Source organism: Calypte anna, chromosome 20 (genome assembly GCF_003957555.1).
Source record: "Calypte anna isolate BGI_N300 chromosome 20, bCalAnn1_v1.p, whole genome shotgun sequence".
Lineage (NCBI taxonomy): Eukaryota > Metazoa > Chordata > Aves > Apodiformes > Trochilidae > Calypte > Calypte anna.
Genome location: NC_044265.1, coordinates 1,580,122 through 1,598,219, shown reverse-complemented (window position 1 = coordinate 1,598,219; position 18,098 = coordinate 1,580,122). Strand labels below are relative to the sequence as shown.

At 47.3% G+C, this 18,098-nt stretch overlaps 1 protein-coding gene across 10 annotated transcripts in view; it reads left to right on the top strand.

Annotated features, from left to right (window-relative positions):
* The first annotated feature begins 6,040 nt into the window (after nucleotides 1–6,040).
* PHF20 (PHD finger protein 20) overlaps nucleotides 6,041–18,098 on the top strand; it is a 66,437-nt gene continuing 54,379 nt past the window's right edge. For 5 of the 10 annotated variants that reach the window (XM_030462834.1, XM_030462833.1, XM_030462832.1 and 2 more), the window contains exons 1-6: nucleotides 6,041–6,175; nucleotides 8,355–8,401; nucleotides 9,728–9,774; nucleotides 12,402–12,456; nucleotides 14,046–14,181; nucleotides 17,637–17,751. In XM_030462834.1, the coding sequence (XP_030318694.1) occupies nucleotides 17,669–17,751 (83 nt within the window). In that variant the 5' untranslated portion in view covers nucleotides 6,041–6,175; nucleotides 8,355–8,401; nucleotides 9,728–9,774; ... (1 more) ...; nucleotides 14,046–14,181; nucleotides 17,637–17,668. Of the gene's footprint in view, nucleotides 6,176–6,411; nucleotides 6,502–8,354; nucleotides 8,402–9,727; nucleotides 9,775–12,401; nucleotides 12,457–14,045; nucleotides 14,182–17,636; nucleotides 17,752–18,098 lie in introns of those variants that run through there. The other 5 variants (XM_030462829.1, XM_030462835.1, XM_030462828.1 and 2 more) reach the window with 5 other exon arrangements.

Genomic DNA, 18,098 nt, shown 5'->3' with positions numbered 1-18,098 from the left:
TATGGAGTCCCTGCTGTTGGAGATGAGGTTCCACAGGCTGTTTGGCTGCTTTATGTCAGACTGGAGGTTTCTCTGGTCTTTTCCTCCACCCCCATTCCGAAGCTCAGCAATTACTGCCCTGGGCCTGGCTGCTGGTCCCTGTCCTGGCAGCTCTGGGGAAAAATGGAACATTTCAGGCAGAGCCAGTTGAGGCTCCTCTGTCACTCCAGCAGCTGAAGATCACCTGTGTTGGTCAAATCACTGGGTTTTCATGCCAGCCTTGATGGCAGAGGGGACAGGAGGTGGCTGCAGCCTTCAGGAGAGGGGCAATGACAAGTGTGAGCAGAATATAAATAACACCTATATATAGCTATAATATATATATATCAGAATATATAAATAGCATCCTAACCTCATGCAGTCTGGATGTCTGCATGTCTGCAACCTGGTGTTTAGGTGTTCCCTGAGACTTTGCTGTGAAATGAGATTATTTTGGCCAAATCAAAATTAAAAAAACCCAAAAAACCAACAAAAACAAAACAAAACCCACAAACCAAGTGTTTCAGCTCAGGCTTAGAGACTCGGGCTGGCTTCTGCAGTCACCTGGCCCTGCCTTGTTACCTCCATCCTCTGAAAATGGCCTCTCAGTGGCCAGAGCAGCACCTGGGCTCACAACAGGCTTGTGGCTTCCCCCAGAGCACAGTCAGACCCTGTGCCTGAGGGCAGCCCGTGACACAGCTCTGGTTCCTGGTAGAGAGGAGGAGGCACCTGCAGCTCATCTGAGACTTGCCACCAGTTGCAGAAGGGAGATGTGTCCTGGCTGGGCCAGCACCCCTGCTGTGCTGGGTGCTCTTGCTGATGCTGTTAAATTTCTGACAGGTTCAAGAATCCTTCCCACAGGGTCTGGTGTGAGCCTTTTGCTGCTGCTGCAACCACATCCTGGGAACCTGCAAGCAAAAATGGTGAAAGGAATTCTCCCAGCTCCTGATTGCAGCTGACAGACACCATGCCCTCAAGTCTGCTGTCCACACTCCACCTCAGCTCCTGAAGAGGTTGGGCAGCTGCTGGGGAATCACAGGGGGATTTTGTACATCTCCAGGCTCAGCTTGAGATGGAGGAAGGTGAGGCTCAGCACTTGCAGCTGCTTGGTGGTCTTCAGGATGTGGTACCCACCACACCGTGGTATCCACCCACTACCTCTCCTGGGAGAGAAGCTTCCTGCAGTCTCTCCATTCCTTGCAAATGTGGAAAAAAAAAAAAAAAAAAAAAAGGTAGTGTCCCTCCTCCTAGCCCACCAGAGATACTCCATTTCTCCCTCAAACCAGAGGTACCCAGAGGCTGTGCCACCTCCACAAAAATCCAGGGTAGTGGGAGGCTGATTTTTTAGCCTAATCTTCATGTAGGGTTTTAGCCCAGTCCTCACGTTGAGCTTTGCACTAAATCAGCCCTGTGGGATGAGAGAGACCATACCAAGAGGAGCCTCCATCAGGAGACCTGCAGAGATGGGAAGGTCCCTGTCCTGACTGGGGTTGGATGTGGGCACAGCAAAGTGCTGGGGGATTTGGAACTGAGCTGGGGCTCTGCAGAGCAAGGCTCAGGCTGTAGCACACCCCCAGACTGCCTGTGGGACAACCACCAGTGATAAGATGGAGAAAGCTGATTGAACCACTGAGCATTGCTGCTTTTAGGGTTCCTGATGTCCTATAGCATTTATCAGCTGTGGTTAATGGTGGAAAGAACTGGGTGTGGGTGCTGGCAGCTGGGAAACCGTCTCAGGCATGAAGAAGGCACAGGGAAAAGCCCAGGCACTTAGAGTGAGGTGGACCACATATGGACCTCACCAAAGATGGGTGGTGCTGTGGCCATGGTGGCCATGCAGGAAAACTTGTGGGACACATGGAGTCACTCATCAGCTGGACTTTTCCTTTCAAAGAAGGGGGCACCAGCTGAAGATGATGCCCATCCCACAAAGGTTTGAACCTCCATCTCCCAGAGGCTTCTCCTGCCCTGGCCTCCACCTGGAGCTTCCTCAAAGGTGGCCTGGAGCTCACCATCAAGCCATTCCAACTTGTCTGAAGTGCTTAGTGTCTCCTGGTACCATAAACAGAGCTTAGGTCTGAGGACTGAAAACTTGAGGGCTGTGCACCCTCAGTAGTCAGGGTTGGGTCCTGGCAGGATTGAGGGCCCAAATCCATGAAGGAATTCAGAAGCCCTAGACTAGGGCTGGTCTTAAAAGCTAATACTTCACCCAAAGAAATACTTCACCACTGACATGGTGGTTCATGTCAGTTCATCTCCATTCACAGCGCCATTCCCTGGTGCTTCATTCAGACCACAAACAAGAAGGGAGACCAGGGGGGTGACAGAGGGATGAGGGGGGAGGGGGCTTTTGGTTATTTCAGCCACAAGGTACAACTTTCCCTGAAATGATCTGGCCTTGTGTCTGCTGGGAAAGACAAAGGTCTGTGCTTGCAGCTGTACCCTAATACTGAGCTGTGTGTCCCTGTGCTGTGTGCTGCCTGCCCATGCTCAGGACAGGAAGAACATTCTGAAGAGCACAGGACAGACACACTCATACCCCAGGGACCACAGAAGGGCCTCTGGAGCAAGGTCTCTATCACCTGCAGGTGACAGCCCCCAAGAGGACACGGAGTTGAAGGGGGCTACAGCCCCCTCTACTGCAGGTATATCAGGGGGTGTCTGGGTGCACTGGTGAAGAAGTTCCATTTCTTTGCCTGTGTCTTCCATGCTGCTCCACAGATGGGGCTGTGCCTGCCCTAACCAAGGGCACAGGCTGAGGCTGTACAATCTTCTCTGGAGCCCTGCAGCTGCTTCTTGGCCTTTCTGTATGCTCTGGCCAACAATGAAGGGGTGAGAAACTGTTCTGAGATGTAAACTGCTTGCGCGTGGAGTGCTGTTGTCAGCAAGGCACACTGACTTGGTGAGTCCTCATCTCCTGCCCTTGTCTGCACCTTGGGAGCAGGCTTGGAGGTCAGCCCAACCTGTGGGAACCTCCAGCGATGCTGATGAGAGCAAGTACAGGTAAGGTGAGGAGTGGTGGGGAGAGATGGACACAGAAAACTCAGCACCCCCGGCCTGCTGCAGGCACTGTGGTGTGGAGGGCAGGGATTATGTCCAGCTGAGTCTGCAAAAAAAAAACCAATCCAGGCTGTCCCTTATCTGTCCCACCTGGCTGATGCTCTGCACAGCTCATCCTCGGCGGCTCCAGCAACCGCGCAGACTGCAGTGACCCCGCCTGGGCTGCGCGGAGCATGGGCACTGCTGCGGGCACAGAGAACTCTGCGGGCACAGAGCATCCCTCCGGGCACAGAGCAACCCTGCGGGCATAGAGCAACCCTGCGGGCACAGAGCTCTGTCCCTCCGGCCCCTTGTGTGGCCGGGCAGGGAGGAGGGGACAGTGTCCTGCAGGCGATGGCTGCGGACAGGTGCCGAGGTTGTCCCTGCAGAGCGCGGTGCTGGAGCTGTCCTGGGCTCCGCTCACAGCCGGGCAGGAGGTGTTTCCCAGCACGGTTCCTCCTGTGCCAAGGGCAGGCAGGAGGCTGGCCGGGTGCCCTGCCCTTGCCACAAGCCCGATTTTCTTTGTCGAGCTGCGGGGAGGCCGGACACCAAGGTGAGCTGTCCGGCAGGCAGGGAAGGTGGTGGGAATGTGGGTGCTGGAGCTCAAGGCCAGCTCTTCCATAGCACGGCTGTCACTGGCCTCCAAGGGAAGGAGCTGGAGGTCACCTCGCCGGGAGCTTCCTCCCTCTTTTTCAGTAATGTCACCTAATCCCAGGCCCTCCCCCTTGGTCTCTGTGTCAGCCAGGTCACCCATCCGTGTGCTGGATGTCCCAACCCATGGACTAATCTCCTCACCTCAGCCCTGCCTCATGCTGTGGGACCCGTGTGCTCACCTGGTCACTGTCACCAGACCCGCTCTGCTCAGGTTTTCTGCCAGCCTGCCCCACGGCAGGGCAGTGTCCCGCCTGTCCCACCGCCAGCTCAGCTCCAGGGTGCCCGTACAGACACAGCACCCGCTCCTGTCCCCGGGAGGGGCTCTCAGCACCGCTCCTGATGAGCACGAACACCGGCTCTGCGGGAGAGGCCACAATTGCTTTCCAGGGAAGGCAGACAGACCCTCCCCGAGAGCAAGACTTCCTTTGCCCACGGGTGTATTTCGGTTTCCTTGGTGTGCAGGGAAACGCTGGATCCCAGCAGATCCAGCTGAGCCAAGCAGAAACTCCCGGAGGGTCCGGGATGAAGGCTGCGGGGCAGGGGCAGCGCCGGTGTGTGCGGGGCTGCGGGAGCGCCTGGAAGCTCCGTTCCCGGGGAAGCGCTGCCGCGCCGTGGTCATCCCGAACCTCCGAGGATTTCTGATCGTTAACCATGGATGCTGACAGCAGGGACACTGAAACTGGAGTCCCGGGCAGGGCACAAGGAGAAATAAATTGGCGTAGACGCGTCCCTCGACTGGCAAAAGCTGTGTTCTCAGAGGAAGCAGCAGAACGAAGGATTAATTCCCATGTCTCGAAGCCAGTGGGATCTAGAGAGAGTCATTTCTGTAGACAAGGCAGTGGTTTCTGACATGTGCCTTCTTGTGGCAGATGTGATAATATTCCATGGTTTGTTTAAATGATGAAAACTTCTCAATGAAATGTATAGCTTAAAAAAAAATTTAAAATACATAAACACTCTCTCAAAAATCGGAATTGTCTTTTTTTCAGCTTTTAATTTTAATTCTTTCTGCATTTTTTCACTGTTACTTCTGGAAAATTGCAATGAGATGAATATGAAATGAGATGAATACGAAAAACAATACAGTTGATATGAATATGAAATTGCCAGGTTTAAAAAAACAAATCCAAACAGACAACTAAATGTTCTGCCTCTTTTTTCCCTGCTGTGATATTTTTAGCAAGCCACTCTGCTCCACACAGCTCCCAGGCTCGGGCAGAGGAGCATTAGCACAGAAGCTGCTGTGCAGCAGTGGGCACAGCTCTGCTTTCAGCACCCTTCCTGCTGGGGTCCTGCTTGGGCACTGGGCAGAGGCTGATGCCATGGGAGCAGCTGGGGTTGTGCAGGGACAGCAGCTCCTGGAGCTGTTCAGGAGGAGGATGATGGTTGGACTCGATGGTCCCACGGGTTTTTTCCAACCTGAAGGATTCCATGAGGAAGATAAGAGGGGAAGAACACTTGTGCCAGGGATGTGCTGTGCCCGCTGGAGCCTGGCAACACCCACAGCCCTGGCCCTGCCTCTGCAGACACCCTGGCCACAGCAGTTAATCTTTGGATCCAGAAACCTGCCAAGTGACAACCACTTGTCAGTGGGCTCTGGTGAGAAAGTGATTGATTATCCCAGAAAAACCAGCTGAACCACAAGTGTTTATCCACCCATAGTAACAAACTATACTATTTGACATTAAGAACTTCTTCCAGAAAAGATATTTGCTCTTGGTTGGTCCCAGTCTCCTTTTGGCTTTAAACTAATAGAAAACTAAGGAAAGCAAAACAAAACACAACACAGCAAACCGATACTGATTTGCCCCTGTGCAGTTCTGTGCCTAGCGAGAAACATCCCGTTCTGGGACTGCACCAGAGGGAGCCCAGAGGGATGAGGAGCACCAAGGACCGGGACCCGCAGACCGGGAGGGCCGGCGGGCTGGGGGAGCTCCGTCAGCCTGGGGGTCCCCACCCCAAGTGCCACCCGGTGCCTCTGCTTCTGTTTCACCCCTGAGCGGGCCCCGCCAGCCCGCAACGCCGCAAGCTGCGGCTCCACCTGACCCGGCTCTGGAGATGCTTCCCCAGGACCTGCTGAGCATTGGGCAGCAGCAAGGGCCCGGGGATCCATCCCACCGGGAGCTGCGGTACCGCGAAGGGGCCCGGTGGTGGAGCTGCAGCCGAGGCGGAAGGAGCTTGGCGGACTTCCCGGGAACAAGCCGCTTCCACGGGGCCGAGCCGGGGCCCAGCCGGTTCCTGACTCTCCCCGCTCCTTCTCGCCCTCAGCCCCGCCGGTGCTGCCCCCGCCACCGCCTCAGCGCCGGCCCCGCCCCTCCCGCGGGGCCCCGCCCCCTGCCTGGCGGCGCCGCATCGGGGCGGCCATTTTGTGGCGCTGCGCGGTCGGTGGCGCTGGGCTCGGCGCGGAGCGGGCCCCGGGGCGGTTCGGCTCCGTTCTAACCCTTTTTCTCGTACAGATCCCTCGGTAAGAGCGTGGCGGTGCCCGGACGGGCCGGGCCGGGCCGCCTGCCCTGCCCCGCGCTGCGGGCCCGCGGCGTGGCGAGGGAGGCCGGGCGCGGCTGGCACGCGTCCCCGCGCACAAAGGGCCGGGCCGGGCCGGGCCGGGCCGGACCGGGCGGCGCCTCCCGGGCCCGGGGCGCCGAGCGGGGCCGCTTCCGCCTGGCCGCGGCCTGGCGCGCTGAGGCCGGGGGGCACTCGGGCCGCGGGTCGGCCCCCGCCCGGTCCCTCCCTCCCTTCGTCTCTCCCTTCTTCCCTCTCTCCGCGCCTCGGCCCGCGGAACGGCGCGGGCAGGTGAGTATGTGCGGGCCGAGCGCAGGCGCCGAGGGCCCGACCGGCGGGGGCGACCGAGTGACCTTGCGGCGTGGCCGTGGCCCGAGCCGGGGCTGTGTGCGGCGGTCTGGGGGTGGTGGCGGCCGGGAGCGGCGCCGGGCGGTCCCGTAGCGGCGGTGCCGCGGGAGTTGCGCGGTGCCGTGGTCGGCGGCTCGGCCCTTGGGCTCAGGAGGAAGCGTGGTGGGGCCGGGCCGGTCCCGGCGGGGTTGGGCTCCGCGGGGCGCCAGCGGCTGCTCCTCGCCCGGCCCCGGGGGACGGAGCCTCGCGTGGGGCGGGTACCTGCCCGCGGGTGTTCCCCGCCCCGGGATGGGTTCCGTAGGCGGTGCCGTTATCCGGAGGACATCTCCGTGCCGCTGAATTTCGTCTTTAAGGAGCGGAAATAACGGCGGATCCTTGCACTCACTCCCTCTTGTCATAGCAGCTTAATGGATGGAATCAGGAGGCAGCAGATTCTTTTCCCTGGCAGGCCTGGGTTGTGGATTGTTGTTCCAGCTGGCTTGGCATCCACGTGTGGGCTGTCGGTAGCAGATTGTTGGGGAGGATTTTGGGAAACAAGTGATTTCTCCTTGGTTTACTGAAAGTCTTCCCTCTACCAAAGATGTCTCTGTGATCCCAGGCTATTGCTTGTGGCCAAAATGCTTGAAAATAGATCAGGAGGGATATCTGGGTGTTCTTGAGTCCAATCTGAATTAAAAAAAAGTCTTCTGTGTAAAGAATTTAATTTTGTATACAGCAGGAGAATAAAACTAACTATTAAATATAGTGCTGCTGACTTGAAGTAACCTTCTGTAGGTATATGTACAGAAGCTTGTGACTGAAAGCTCTCTATAACAAAAATGCTTTTGACTTGGATTAATTTGATTTTCTGTAATGAGTGAGGATCCTTTCACATGACCACTCTCCAGAAAAAGGCAAGTGAGAAGACTTGTCATGAAGATGACTTGTAGTATAATGCTTTCTATCATTTTTTGTCTGACTTACAATTCTGGAACTGAAAGTTGCTTAGATATGGGTACTTATTATTTGATTAAGTCAGCTTGTGGAAGAGTTCAGTTTACATTCTTGCTGATAACTTTGTTGGTGTCTGCCCACTCAATGGAAATATTCTTACTTGAGCAGCCTGAGAGTAAAATCTTCTTGCCTGTAATCCAGAATAATTAATTAAGGTCAGGTTGGGAATGAGGCTATAGTAGTAATTGCTCATAACAGTGCTGCCTTGACTGAAACGTAAGCAGCATGTAATTAATTCTTACCTTTAATTGGATAAGTTCTCTGAAGCACTTTTCTTTGGTTCTTATAGTTGGTGGATAACCTCGGCAATGATATTGACCTAAATTCTCCTCCTTGGTCAGGAAAGGAGGGTGCATCCTTAATTTAATTGTAGGGGATGATAAATTCTCTGTAATTGTGTATTTTATTTATAAATCCATTTCTAGAAGCTAAGTATTGTCTGTGGCTGTAATTTGTCAGCCCTTAACAGGAGCTGACTCTGTGGCTGTAGGAAAGCTGTCCTGCCACTTGTCTCCTGATGTGAGCCCAGCTAAAGAGTGTACATGGAGGAGAGGATTTCCTGTGCAGCCCTACAAAAGGTTCTCATCAGTATCTCAGCTGCATTCTTTATGGTTGCCTGATTGTGTGGGTGCAGTGTTTGGGTTTTTTTTAAATTAAATTGTCTGTACTTTGGACTCAGTGCATTGTATTAAGAGATCTTGTGAAGTCTGAACTTGTAATAGTTCAGACTACAGTTACAAAAGTCTTTTTTTTTTCTTCTTTTTCAATTTATTCCTTATCTTCTGTTTGTTGCTTCCCTACAGGTTTATTTAGACTTCTTGTGCTTACTGTAGAAAAAGAATTTTCTCAGGTAAGAAATAGTGACTTGGAGCTCTTGGTTTGTCCTTGTAGTGTAAAGTCTGATAGCTTCATGGTTTCTGTATTTAAAAAAACCCCAAACTTTTGGAACTGGTGGCTTTTCAGTTTTTGCTTTGTTTTTTTTGTTGTGTGTGTGTTAATACAAGCACCAGGCTTAAATCATGCATGTATGGGTGTGTACTGTGTCCATGCTGACTGACTGCAGGTGTGTGTGGCAGAAAATAATACATGTTGGCATATAATTATTTCTTTTTGAGGCTTGTTAGTGTATTGACATGTCTTTGTGTGGCTTTTCTGGGCTTGAGAACTCTTGACCAGCCTTGTTTCAGTATAGCCAGCTGCAGTCTGTATTTTTTTTTTTAAGAACTCCATTTCAGGTAGGTTTATGAAACTGATAAGGGAGAGAGAGCTGTCTCCATCTGTGTCTTTAACAGCTGCTTACTGTGGGGTGGCTTTTTCAGTGTGAAGTTAGCACCAAAGAGCCTGAGCTTGTTGCTGATGTTAAAATGCTACTTTCAAGATAGACTTCTTGTTATGCTACTTACACTCAGGACTTCTTTCTCAAGGAAATAGAGAATATTGATCTCTAAGGTCCCTTCCAAGCCTAACCATTCTGAGTCTGTGAATATCCTCCTGTTCCACAGTGTTTGTGTTGAAAAACTATCTTGTATGTCTCTTGTGCTCCAAATGTAGAGCTTAGCCTGGAGCTGTGCATCAGAGCCACCAAGGCAGTGTCCTTGATAGGGTCTGAGTTAGGGTTTTTAGTTCCCCTTCAAGCTGAAGGCTCCAGGACTTTGTTAGTGCAGCAGAGGTTGCAGGTATGCCAGGCTTTAATTGCTGCTTCTCTATAATAGGAATTGCTGATGGCTTTTGTTGTTACCTGATCCCTGTGTTTACCTCAGCCCTTTGCTGCTGTCTTCTCAGTATTGCTGTCATTGCCCTGGCAAAAAGAGGTGCTTGTGTGTGGTGGTTTTTTTTAATTGTTTGTGGTTGTTTTTTTAAGTTTTTATTTTTCCCCAGTTTTTCCTGCTGTCTTTTCCTTTCTGAGCTGGGGGACAAGGGTATGAGCAGCCTTGAAGTGCAGCCCTTTCTTTTTTCCTTTTACTAAAATGGGGGAGTCACATCCTTCTTAATGTGGTCTACACACAAATGATTTGTCTACTTAATGCATTATCTTAGATGAAGATGTTCAATTTTTCATTATTTTCACACTGTTCATGGTTGTGCCCTGTGGGATTTTCAGTGACCAATATTGCAGGTGCTATAAACTACAGGTAAAAAATATTTCTCAATTTTTTCTAATGGATGTTTTTTACAGGTAGACTACTTCTAGGAGTCAGAAGTCTAAGTCCAGTACTGCTGCAGGTACTGCTAGCTCTTTTTTGCTTTCCTATTGGGTCCTTCAGTTTTGGTCATAATACTTTCCTATGAGAAATGAAATATATGTGGATGTTCACTGGTAAGAAACCAATCTTAGGCTCAGCAGTCTGCTGTGAGTGCAGAGTGTTCTCCTGAAACATCCAGAGCTTTCTTATCTCAAATGGGGACTTCCCTAGAATGCCAAGATACTGTCTTCAGAAGGGATGTAGGTGGCAGTACTTCAGAGCCACTTAATAGTTAAATGTTTGTACTGACTTCAGTACCATTTTGTACTTGATGTCAATGTTTTAAACTCAGTAATTCAGTAATCTTGGACCCAGGCCATTTCTTAACAGTATATTCTTTTAAGAAGAAACCTATTATCAGCAAAACTATGAAAGTATGGGCTCAAAAACTCCTATGAATTGTGGTTCTTGTCTTCAGCTGTTGTGCTGTTAACATTTAGCACCTTGTCCAGGCTGCTGCAACACTACACAAAGCCAAATATTAAACTGTAGTCCCAGTGAAATTTATCCAGTGAGTCCTTGGATATATCCAATGAGTCCTTGGGAGTTTTGGGTTTTTTGTTGCTTTTTGTCTGGTTTTGGTTGGTTGGTTTGGTTTTTTGGTTTTTTGTGGGGGTGGGGTGGTGGTGCTCAGGTTTTTTTTGCTCCTGAGGGAGTATAAAATTGCATTGAAATCAGCCCACATTTTCACATTTTTCCTGATTTCATTTTTATTTGCCAAAAGCACAGTGAGCCCACACCTTCCTATGAGGCAGGGCAGAAGGGTCTTTTTGCAGACAGTGACACGGATTGACTGAGTATTGGGAAGTGGTTTTATACAGCTCCAGGTCGGGTAGAAAATTGGGAGCAGGGAAATTGGGCTCCTTGGAACAACTCCAAAAGCTTTTTTCTGCTCCTCTTACAGTCCAGAGAAGCCTTCCATGTACTGACTTGTATTGGATTTGTGGATGAAGGAACTGTTGTGAAGAAACTCTTTTTGTTTCTCTGTTTTCTGACCAAAACACAGCTCCCTCTGCCACGTGATGGAGCTGATCCAGCTGGGGGGGTCTTGGTTGGCAGGAGGGGACTGTGTGTGGGCATCCTGGGCTCATGTTTGTTCTCATGCCAGGGATGTGCTGGGACTGATGGGGTTGGGACTGGTGTGGAGTCTGGGCTTCCATAGCAAACAACACAGCTTGCTTGAGCTGTCTGTGAAGCTTTTGGTTGTTCAACATTTAAACTCAGTTTTCTTGAGAAAAACTTTGTTGTTAATAATTTGTGCTTTAAAATATCCTCACACTAAATTTATTCCTACTTAACTAAGATCTTAAAACCACAGAGGTGTTTAGAAGGTGCTAGAAGGTTTTTCAATGAAAGAAGTTTCATGGTTTTTTTCCCCTGATTTGCTAGGCTGCTTTTTGTCATGTAGTTGGAATTATTTCTAAATGCAACAAGGGTTTTTCCCATCTCCCTGAATAGTTAAAAAAATATTTTTAAATATTAAGAAAGCATCAGTCAAAAAGTAAAGTTGTGCCTGTTAAATAAGAGTATATCTGAAGACAACCTAGGGTTGTGGCTTTTCTGTGGTTTTTTTGGTTTTTTTTTTTTAATAACCTGTACTGAAAGATGAGTTGTTACAGGTTTGTTAATCACAGTGGTATTGCAGCAGATTCCATCAGCATGGTAGGAATCATATGTTGCATCAGAACTGGTGACTTCTGTTGTGCAAATCCCAGTCTGCTGTAATTGTTTTGCAGAAGAATTTTGATGTACTTCCAAATCTAGAACACTCAGGCATTTTGACCCTTTGACTCAGATTTGGCAGTTTTGGTTCTGTTTATGAGCTGCTTCTCATATTTGGTGTTTCAGAATTCAAAGCTAACTCTTTTCAGCTGCTGTCCTTGGAGTTGAGGGCTGTTTGGCTGATAGGAGCATAACTGATGCAGTGATGTTTGTGAGGGTTTCTCAGTAGCAGTTCTTACTGAACTCCTGGGAGGAAAACAGGGTGCTTGGGGCAGATTGTCTGCATTTAACTATTTTTAAATGTTTCAGATACGTTTGCTTGTAAGTCTTCATTGTGGTTAGATAGAAAAGTGGGAAGAGCAGCTAAGAATTTCAGGAACTTGGAATAACAGAGATAAGGCAAGGAAAGCAGATGAGAAAGGGCAGGGACAGCCAGCAGTCAGAACTCTTGTTTTCATGTATCACAGACTCATAGAACCATAGGGTGGCTTAGCTTGGGACCTTAGGGATCCCCTGCTTCAACTTCCCTGCCCTGGGCAGGGACACCTCTCAACTGAAGAGGGTTGCTCCAAGCCCCATCCAACCTTGTCCTGAATACCTCCAGGGAGGGGGCAGCCACAGCTCTGGGCATTCTGTTCCAGAGTCTCAGCACCCTCCTACTGAAGAACTTCTTCCTTTAGCAATCCAGTGGGAGAGATTATGATCTCATTATCTCATTGTGATCATTTGTACTGGATCTTCAGCCTGTCATTTAATCTAGAATCATACACTCTGGAGGTGTTCTTGTATTTTAGGGATATCGATGGCTGCAGATAAGATAGTTTTGAATTATAAACTAGTTTCAGGCTCAGAATTCACATGACTTCTGTTTTTCCTTCCCCATAGCTGCACAGCAGTGTTTGGGATGTTTGCAGCCATTTGAGCAACGATTTTCTTCTTGGTGAGTATAAGCATGGATCCTTGGTTTTGTTTATTGTAGCTTTTCTTTAAGCTTTTGAAATTTTGTGGTAAATTTGAAGTTTTCTTAATTTTTGCAGAGCCCATGTGGATAATATGTCTCTAAATTCTTATATTCTTGAAACAAAGACTGCACATTTTTGGTTAGAGGAAAAATGGCAGTTTCATTAAAGTAGGTTTTTGTTTTACTTAGGGAAAAAACTGCTTTGTTTTGTGTGAATTGAACCCTTTTCCCAAATCATTTTGCTTGTTCAGTGGTTAAAGGTGAAAAAAAAGGGAAACCAGAACAGCTGAATGAGAGATGATCAAATGATTGAAAAGAAGTATTTTCAGTAATGAGTATTTATTTCTTTAATTGCACTTGGTAATTTAAGTAGGTTTTATTATAGAAAAACACTTTTTCTGTTCTGTTGAGTTGCCTGTGTTCAGAATTTCTGCTTCCATGTTGCTCTGTCCCAGTCTCTCTTCTGATTTGACAGCACAGTTAGGTGGGATATTGAGAGAATGAAAATGACATTTTCAGTGTCCTGTAATGTTAGGGAGAGGGTCTTGGGGTGGGCAGCTTATGTTTGGTGACACCTCTGTCACTGAGTACTTTGGTGAATCTTGGTTTCTGACTGAAGAGGAAAGCAAATGTAGAATTTTACTGCTGTCTGTTTTGTTCCTCTAATTGGATAATTTAGAGGAAAAATAGACAGAATTTTCAGTCTTGCCCTTTGGGTGCATGTGTCATTGTTCAGGAGTTAGCTCTGCAGTATTCTTATTATGAAATTGTAGGTATCAGTTCAGGATCCAGTTTCAGTGTGATGTTGCTCAAAGAGTTTGTATTTGTTGACTGAATCCAATAAGCTTTTAAAGCAAGAAGCAAGTGCTGGTCAAGATCTAGTTGAGAATCCTGTGTGGTCCAGTAAGAACTGCACGTAGTCCAGTGTCTTCTTTGAAATGTCTTTGGATAGAAAAAGGGAGGTGATACAGTATTTCTTGGAATTTGTTGAAATATTCTTCATGTCAAGTTCAGATCCTTCCTGTTTCTACTTATGTTGTAATAAAAAAAAAAGAACCAACAAGAACTTGACAACTTGACTGAAGATCTGAGGCATTGCATTTTAAAATACCACTGCTAAGGACATCTGAAACTTGTGGTTGTGTCCCAGAACTTGCTTATCTTGCTATGAAGTGGTGTGTAACCAAAACAGGAGGCAGGAGAGCAGGGATCCTGAGATGAATAGCCAGCACAGAAACTGTTTAAAGTTAGTAGTTTAACAGGTGTGTGGTTTTATTTCTGGTTTTATCTGCAGGGTAAAACACAGTGATGCAGACTTCATGGTAGCCACACTGCTGTCATGGTAGCCATGGTAGTACTGCTGCAGGCAGATTTTTTTGTCCTAAGACAAAAGTTTATTGTAATCAGCCTCCCAAGTCAGCACCAAAACAGTTTTTAAAAGTGGAGTTGAGATGTTTGTGAGACTTGTACTTAGTCTTCATAAGATACCTTTAGGATTGTGCAGTGTAAGTGGTGTCTGTAAATCCTGTTTGCAGTCTGATGAAGCCATTCCCTTTTCTCATCTGCAGGTGTGTGCTTTCAGCACAGCATGGCTGTGGTCATCCACTTGCAAGGTCTTCTGATTGTGGTGGGGACCATGGACTTAACTGGATTGACCATTCCTGATGGGGAATATGATGGTGCATATTGTAGGGGGTGAACTGGGTGAGGCTTTCCTTGTTTTACTGCTGGTGAAGATGCAAGGCTTGGTGTCCTGCATGCAGCTGGTGTGTGTGAGGTCAAACCTAACTACAGAGCAATACAAACTAAATGCAAGATGTATTGGACCGAGTCCTTGGCAGTTTCAAAACGGGCTCCTAGAGATGGGAGCCATTTTGGAACACTGTCCAGTGCTGCAGTGAATGGCAGAGTCAGCTTAGGCTTTGTGGAATGGGGTGTAAAGTTGTTCTGGCATAGAAGCTGCTTGTACTGCTGTACATGAGGAAATTGGAACAAGTTTGTGTCTTGTCACTTGGGTAGGAGCTGTGTTTCAAGTCTTGGGGCTGACTTAATATTGCAGTTGTTATACCTGTGCCTCATCTCCAGTGAGCACAGGACAATCTCTTGCTGGTTGCTTTAACTCCCTTGTTTTTGCCAGTGCTTTTTATTAACCCCCTGCCTGTCCTGCCTGCCATGTTGTTCTCCTGGGTCACCACTGGTGCCTCGAAGGAATCAGACAAGCTTATCATCCAGAATGAAACTTAATACTGCTTAGATTGCACTGAAAATTTATATTTATTCAAACTATGTTTGCCACGCTCCTTTATCTAGCCAAAGAATTATGGTTTTTTTGTGGAGTTCCTCTTGTTTTCTCTGTTGTGGTCTGGTGGTAAAGGGGGAAATCCCTGTGTTTGGCAGATACACCACAGTGCAGGCAGTAAGTGGCTGAGCTGTGGGAGTGCATTCCATTTCTTCTGAGCTGCTTATGAGGTATTGAATTGAGACAGTGCTAAGTTTGGAATTAGGACTGATTTAAAGGCTGAGGGTTTGATGGGATAGTAGGTGGAGAGTGGTTTAATCATACCTAGCAGTGATTTGGAAAGCAGTATTTGCAAAGTTGGGTGAGGTTTTGGAAAAGGCTGCAGTGGTTCTGCAGTTTCCAGAGAGAAAACAATAGAGGCTGTTACTAATGAAAGAGCAAGTTTGCCCTGACTGCTTGGTTTTGCCCTGTATGATGATAAAAAAGATTTCTCCAGTTTACAGACAAACAGTTTTCTGTTGGAACTTAGTGGTGTGCCAGGTTTGGGTCTCAGGACTGATGAGAGTAAGAACAGGTACAGGTGTGGGGCTGCAGGGAGCAGGAAGCTTGTTTTCAGAGAGAAACATAACCCCTGAATGGATCAGTGCTGAAATGAGTGTATTCTTCTCTGCAGTGCCCTGATACAAATGTGCCTCTCTGATTGGTACCTGTAAGTAGTTGGATGCTGGTTGTTCAGCTGGCTCTGGCTGGAAGGTGGACAGAGGTCCTGTTTTTGACAGAATCTGCAGCCTCTGCAAATCAGGTTAAATAGCTTCCGATTTTATTTTTTTTTTTCAGATTAGTCTTTAATTATGATACTTGCAGGTTTTTTAATATTTGTCTGAAACTATAATAAGGCCTTCCTCACCAAAATTCCTATTCAGAAGCCCTATTATTTGGGATCCTGCTGCTGAAGTCAGGAGATGTGTATGTTCCTCTCCCAGCCTTGTGTAGGAGAGCTTAAATGATTCCCACACTTGAGGATTGCAGCTGCTACTGAAGGGAACCACTGCAGAGAGCTTCAGTAACATCCTCCCACTACTTCCAGGAGTACATTGTCTTTGCATGGACCTACTTAATGAAAAGGGGGAAATAAAAATCTACTAGGACAAGAATCATCTTGCAGCTGTAATTTTCTGCTGTGTTTAGCAAAATGTCTCTCTCTTCCACATTTAGAGGCCTGGGATTCTATTGCTAGTGTAAGAAAGTGGTATTTTAATGATAGAACTGCAGAGAAAATGGTGTGTGTTTGAGGTGTGGGTGGATAAACTGTTTTAAAAAAGTAAATATAGCTCTGCACTTCTTGGATTTAAGCTCCGTTTATTGATTTTTTAATTTTCACTGTATATTTTTCATCAGAACATAATGCCCCAGCTACCCTAAATTTTCTGAATTTCCTTAAGCTATGGAGGTGGGAGGTAAATCACTGCTGCCCCAGCCTCTGGCTGGTTCAGGTCTGTGCTGGGAAAACTCAGGTTTTTGTGAGGTATTCTAGAAAAGTAATTTGCAATCTTTCTCAGTTCCTAGATGGCTAAAGTTGTTTTTTTTTTTTAACTTTGCTGTGAATAGCTGTCTTGTGAGTTCTAAGCTCACAGGATATTGCATTTGTTTCCCTTTACCATTGCAGGCTGCATTAATAGTAGGGGAGATAAGTCTAGAAGTGGTGTTTTAGAGGAAGACAGCAGATGATCTCCTGCTAGAGAGGCTTCTTTGCAGTGTGGCTCTGGTACTCGAGGCAGTGGGGGTGTCTCCATGGCCAGCCCTTGGCAAATGGCCTGGTTAAACAAGAGTGTTGGTGGGGTCCCTTTTCCCTCTGGTAGAAGCTTCATGCCTTTCCTGAAGGTCTTTGCTTTCTGCACTTGCACTGAGAATAGTTCTTCCTAAAACAATGTTCATCTCTTTATAGGTGCAGCTCGGTTGATAGCATTGCTGTCTGTGCATTATAGGAACCAAGATGCTGCTGCTTGTTTCTGTTGCCAGTGCTTGTTTCCTTACTCTTTGCAGTGTTGGACTAGAAGGTTTCTTAGTTTAACTTGCAACTGTTTTACACACCTTTAATTGAATCTTAAGTTAACAGCTTTATTGTAAGGAGGACAGTATTGAATAAAACTTATTTGTATGTTATAATCTTGTGAGCTTGAAGACTACAGGAATGGGTTATAACTTGTGTCTTAAAATTATGGGAAATGAATAACAAAAATTTAGGGAGAGTAGCTCCTGATCAAGCTTTACAATAAACACCCCTTGAGAAAAGCCACTTTGGCAAGACATCTTAAACCTTGACATTTTCAGCTGGAAATCTGTGCTACTGAAGACTTCTCTGGTTAAGATTGTGGAGAAGTGGGAAGAAAGCAATGCAATTATGCAAGCAGTATAGGCAGTCTTCTGCAATTGGTTAAAGACACTACATCTGAATGCTGTTGCATTTGTAGTGATGAGGTGACAGTGTTCTGGAGTGTTTCACTAACATGGTAGCTGTTGAAAGATTGTTATTGTGTTTGTTTCTGCCCGCTTCCTGTTTACTGGATTCCTTGTTCTCATCAGCACCGGGAGGGGGGAGAGAGTATCATGGAATTTCTGTCACAGTTGTGAATAAACACTGGGTTGCAGAGTTTTTAATTGACCTGGAACTTGGACCTATGGACAAAGGCTGACCTTCAGGCTCTCATGGTCCAGTAGCTACCATTTTGAACACATTTTTGGAATGATTCTGCACGCTGTCACTTGGGAACCCTTGCTCAAAAGATAATTGCCCCCATTACTTTCTGCAAACAAATAATACAGAGGTCCCTTATCATCTAGTCTTTGGGGATTATGGTGCATAAGCTTTTTTTTTTGTGTATGTCTTGATTAGTGATTGATATTTAATTGCATTTTTCAGGGGAATAAAATCAGCAGTGTTGATATTACAAAATGACAAAACATCCTCCGAATAGAAGAGGGATCAACTTTGAGGTGGGAGCCCAGTTGGAAGCCCGTGACAGATTAAAAAACTGGTATTTTTTTCAAAACCATTCATATTATATTAACTCTAAGTCTTTAATATCTTAAACATTTTGTATTGGTACAGTATTTAGAGTCCTGGTTGTTGGTTTGTAGGAAAGCAGTTAATTTATAAAAGTTTATATACCAGTGGTTGAAATGGGCAATAGATGCTGATATATTGTGCTGGTCCTTCAAAAGAAGAGTCCTGGTGCTGTCTGTGTCTGGGAAGCAGAACTATGCACAAATCTAGGGGAATTTCAGACTCCGCTACTCCTGCATTGACATTTTAAATGCTGTGCTACACAGAGCAGATGGTGTGAAGAGAGAAATCCTTTGCAGTATGGAATACCCAAGGTAG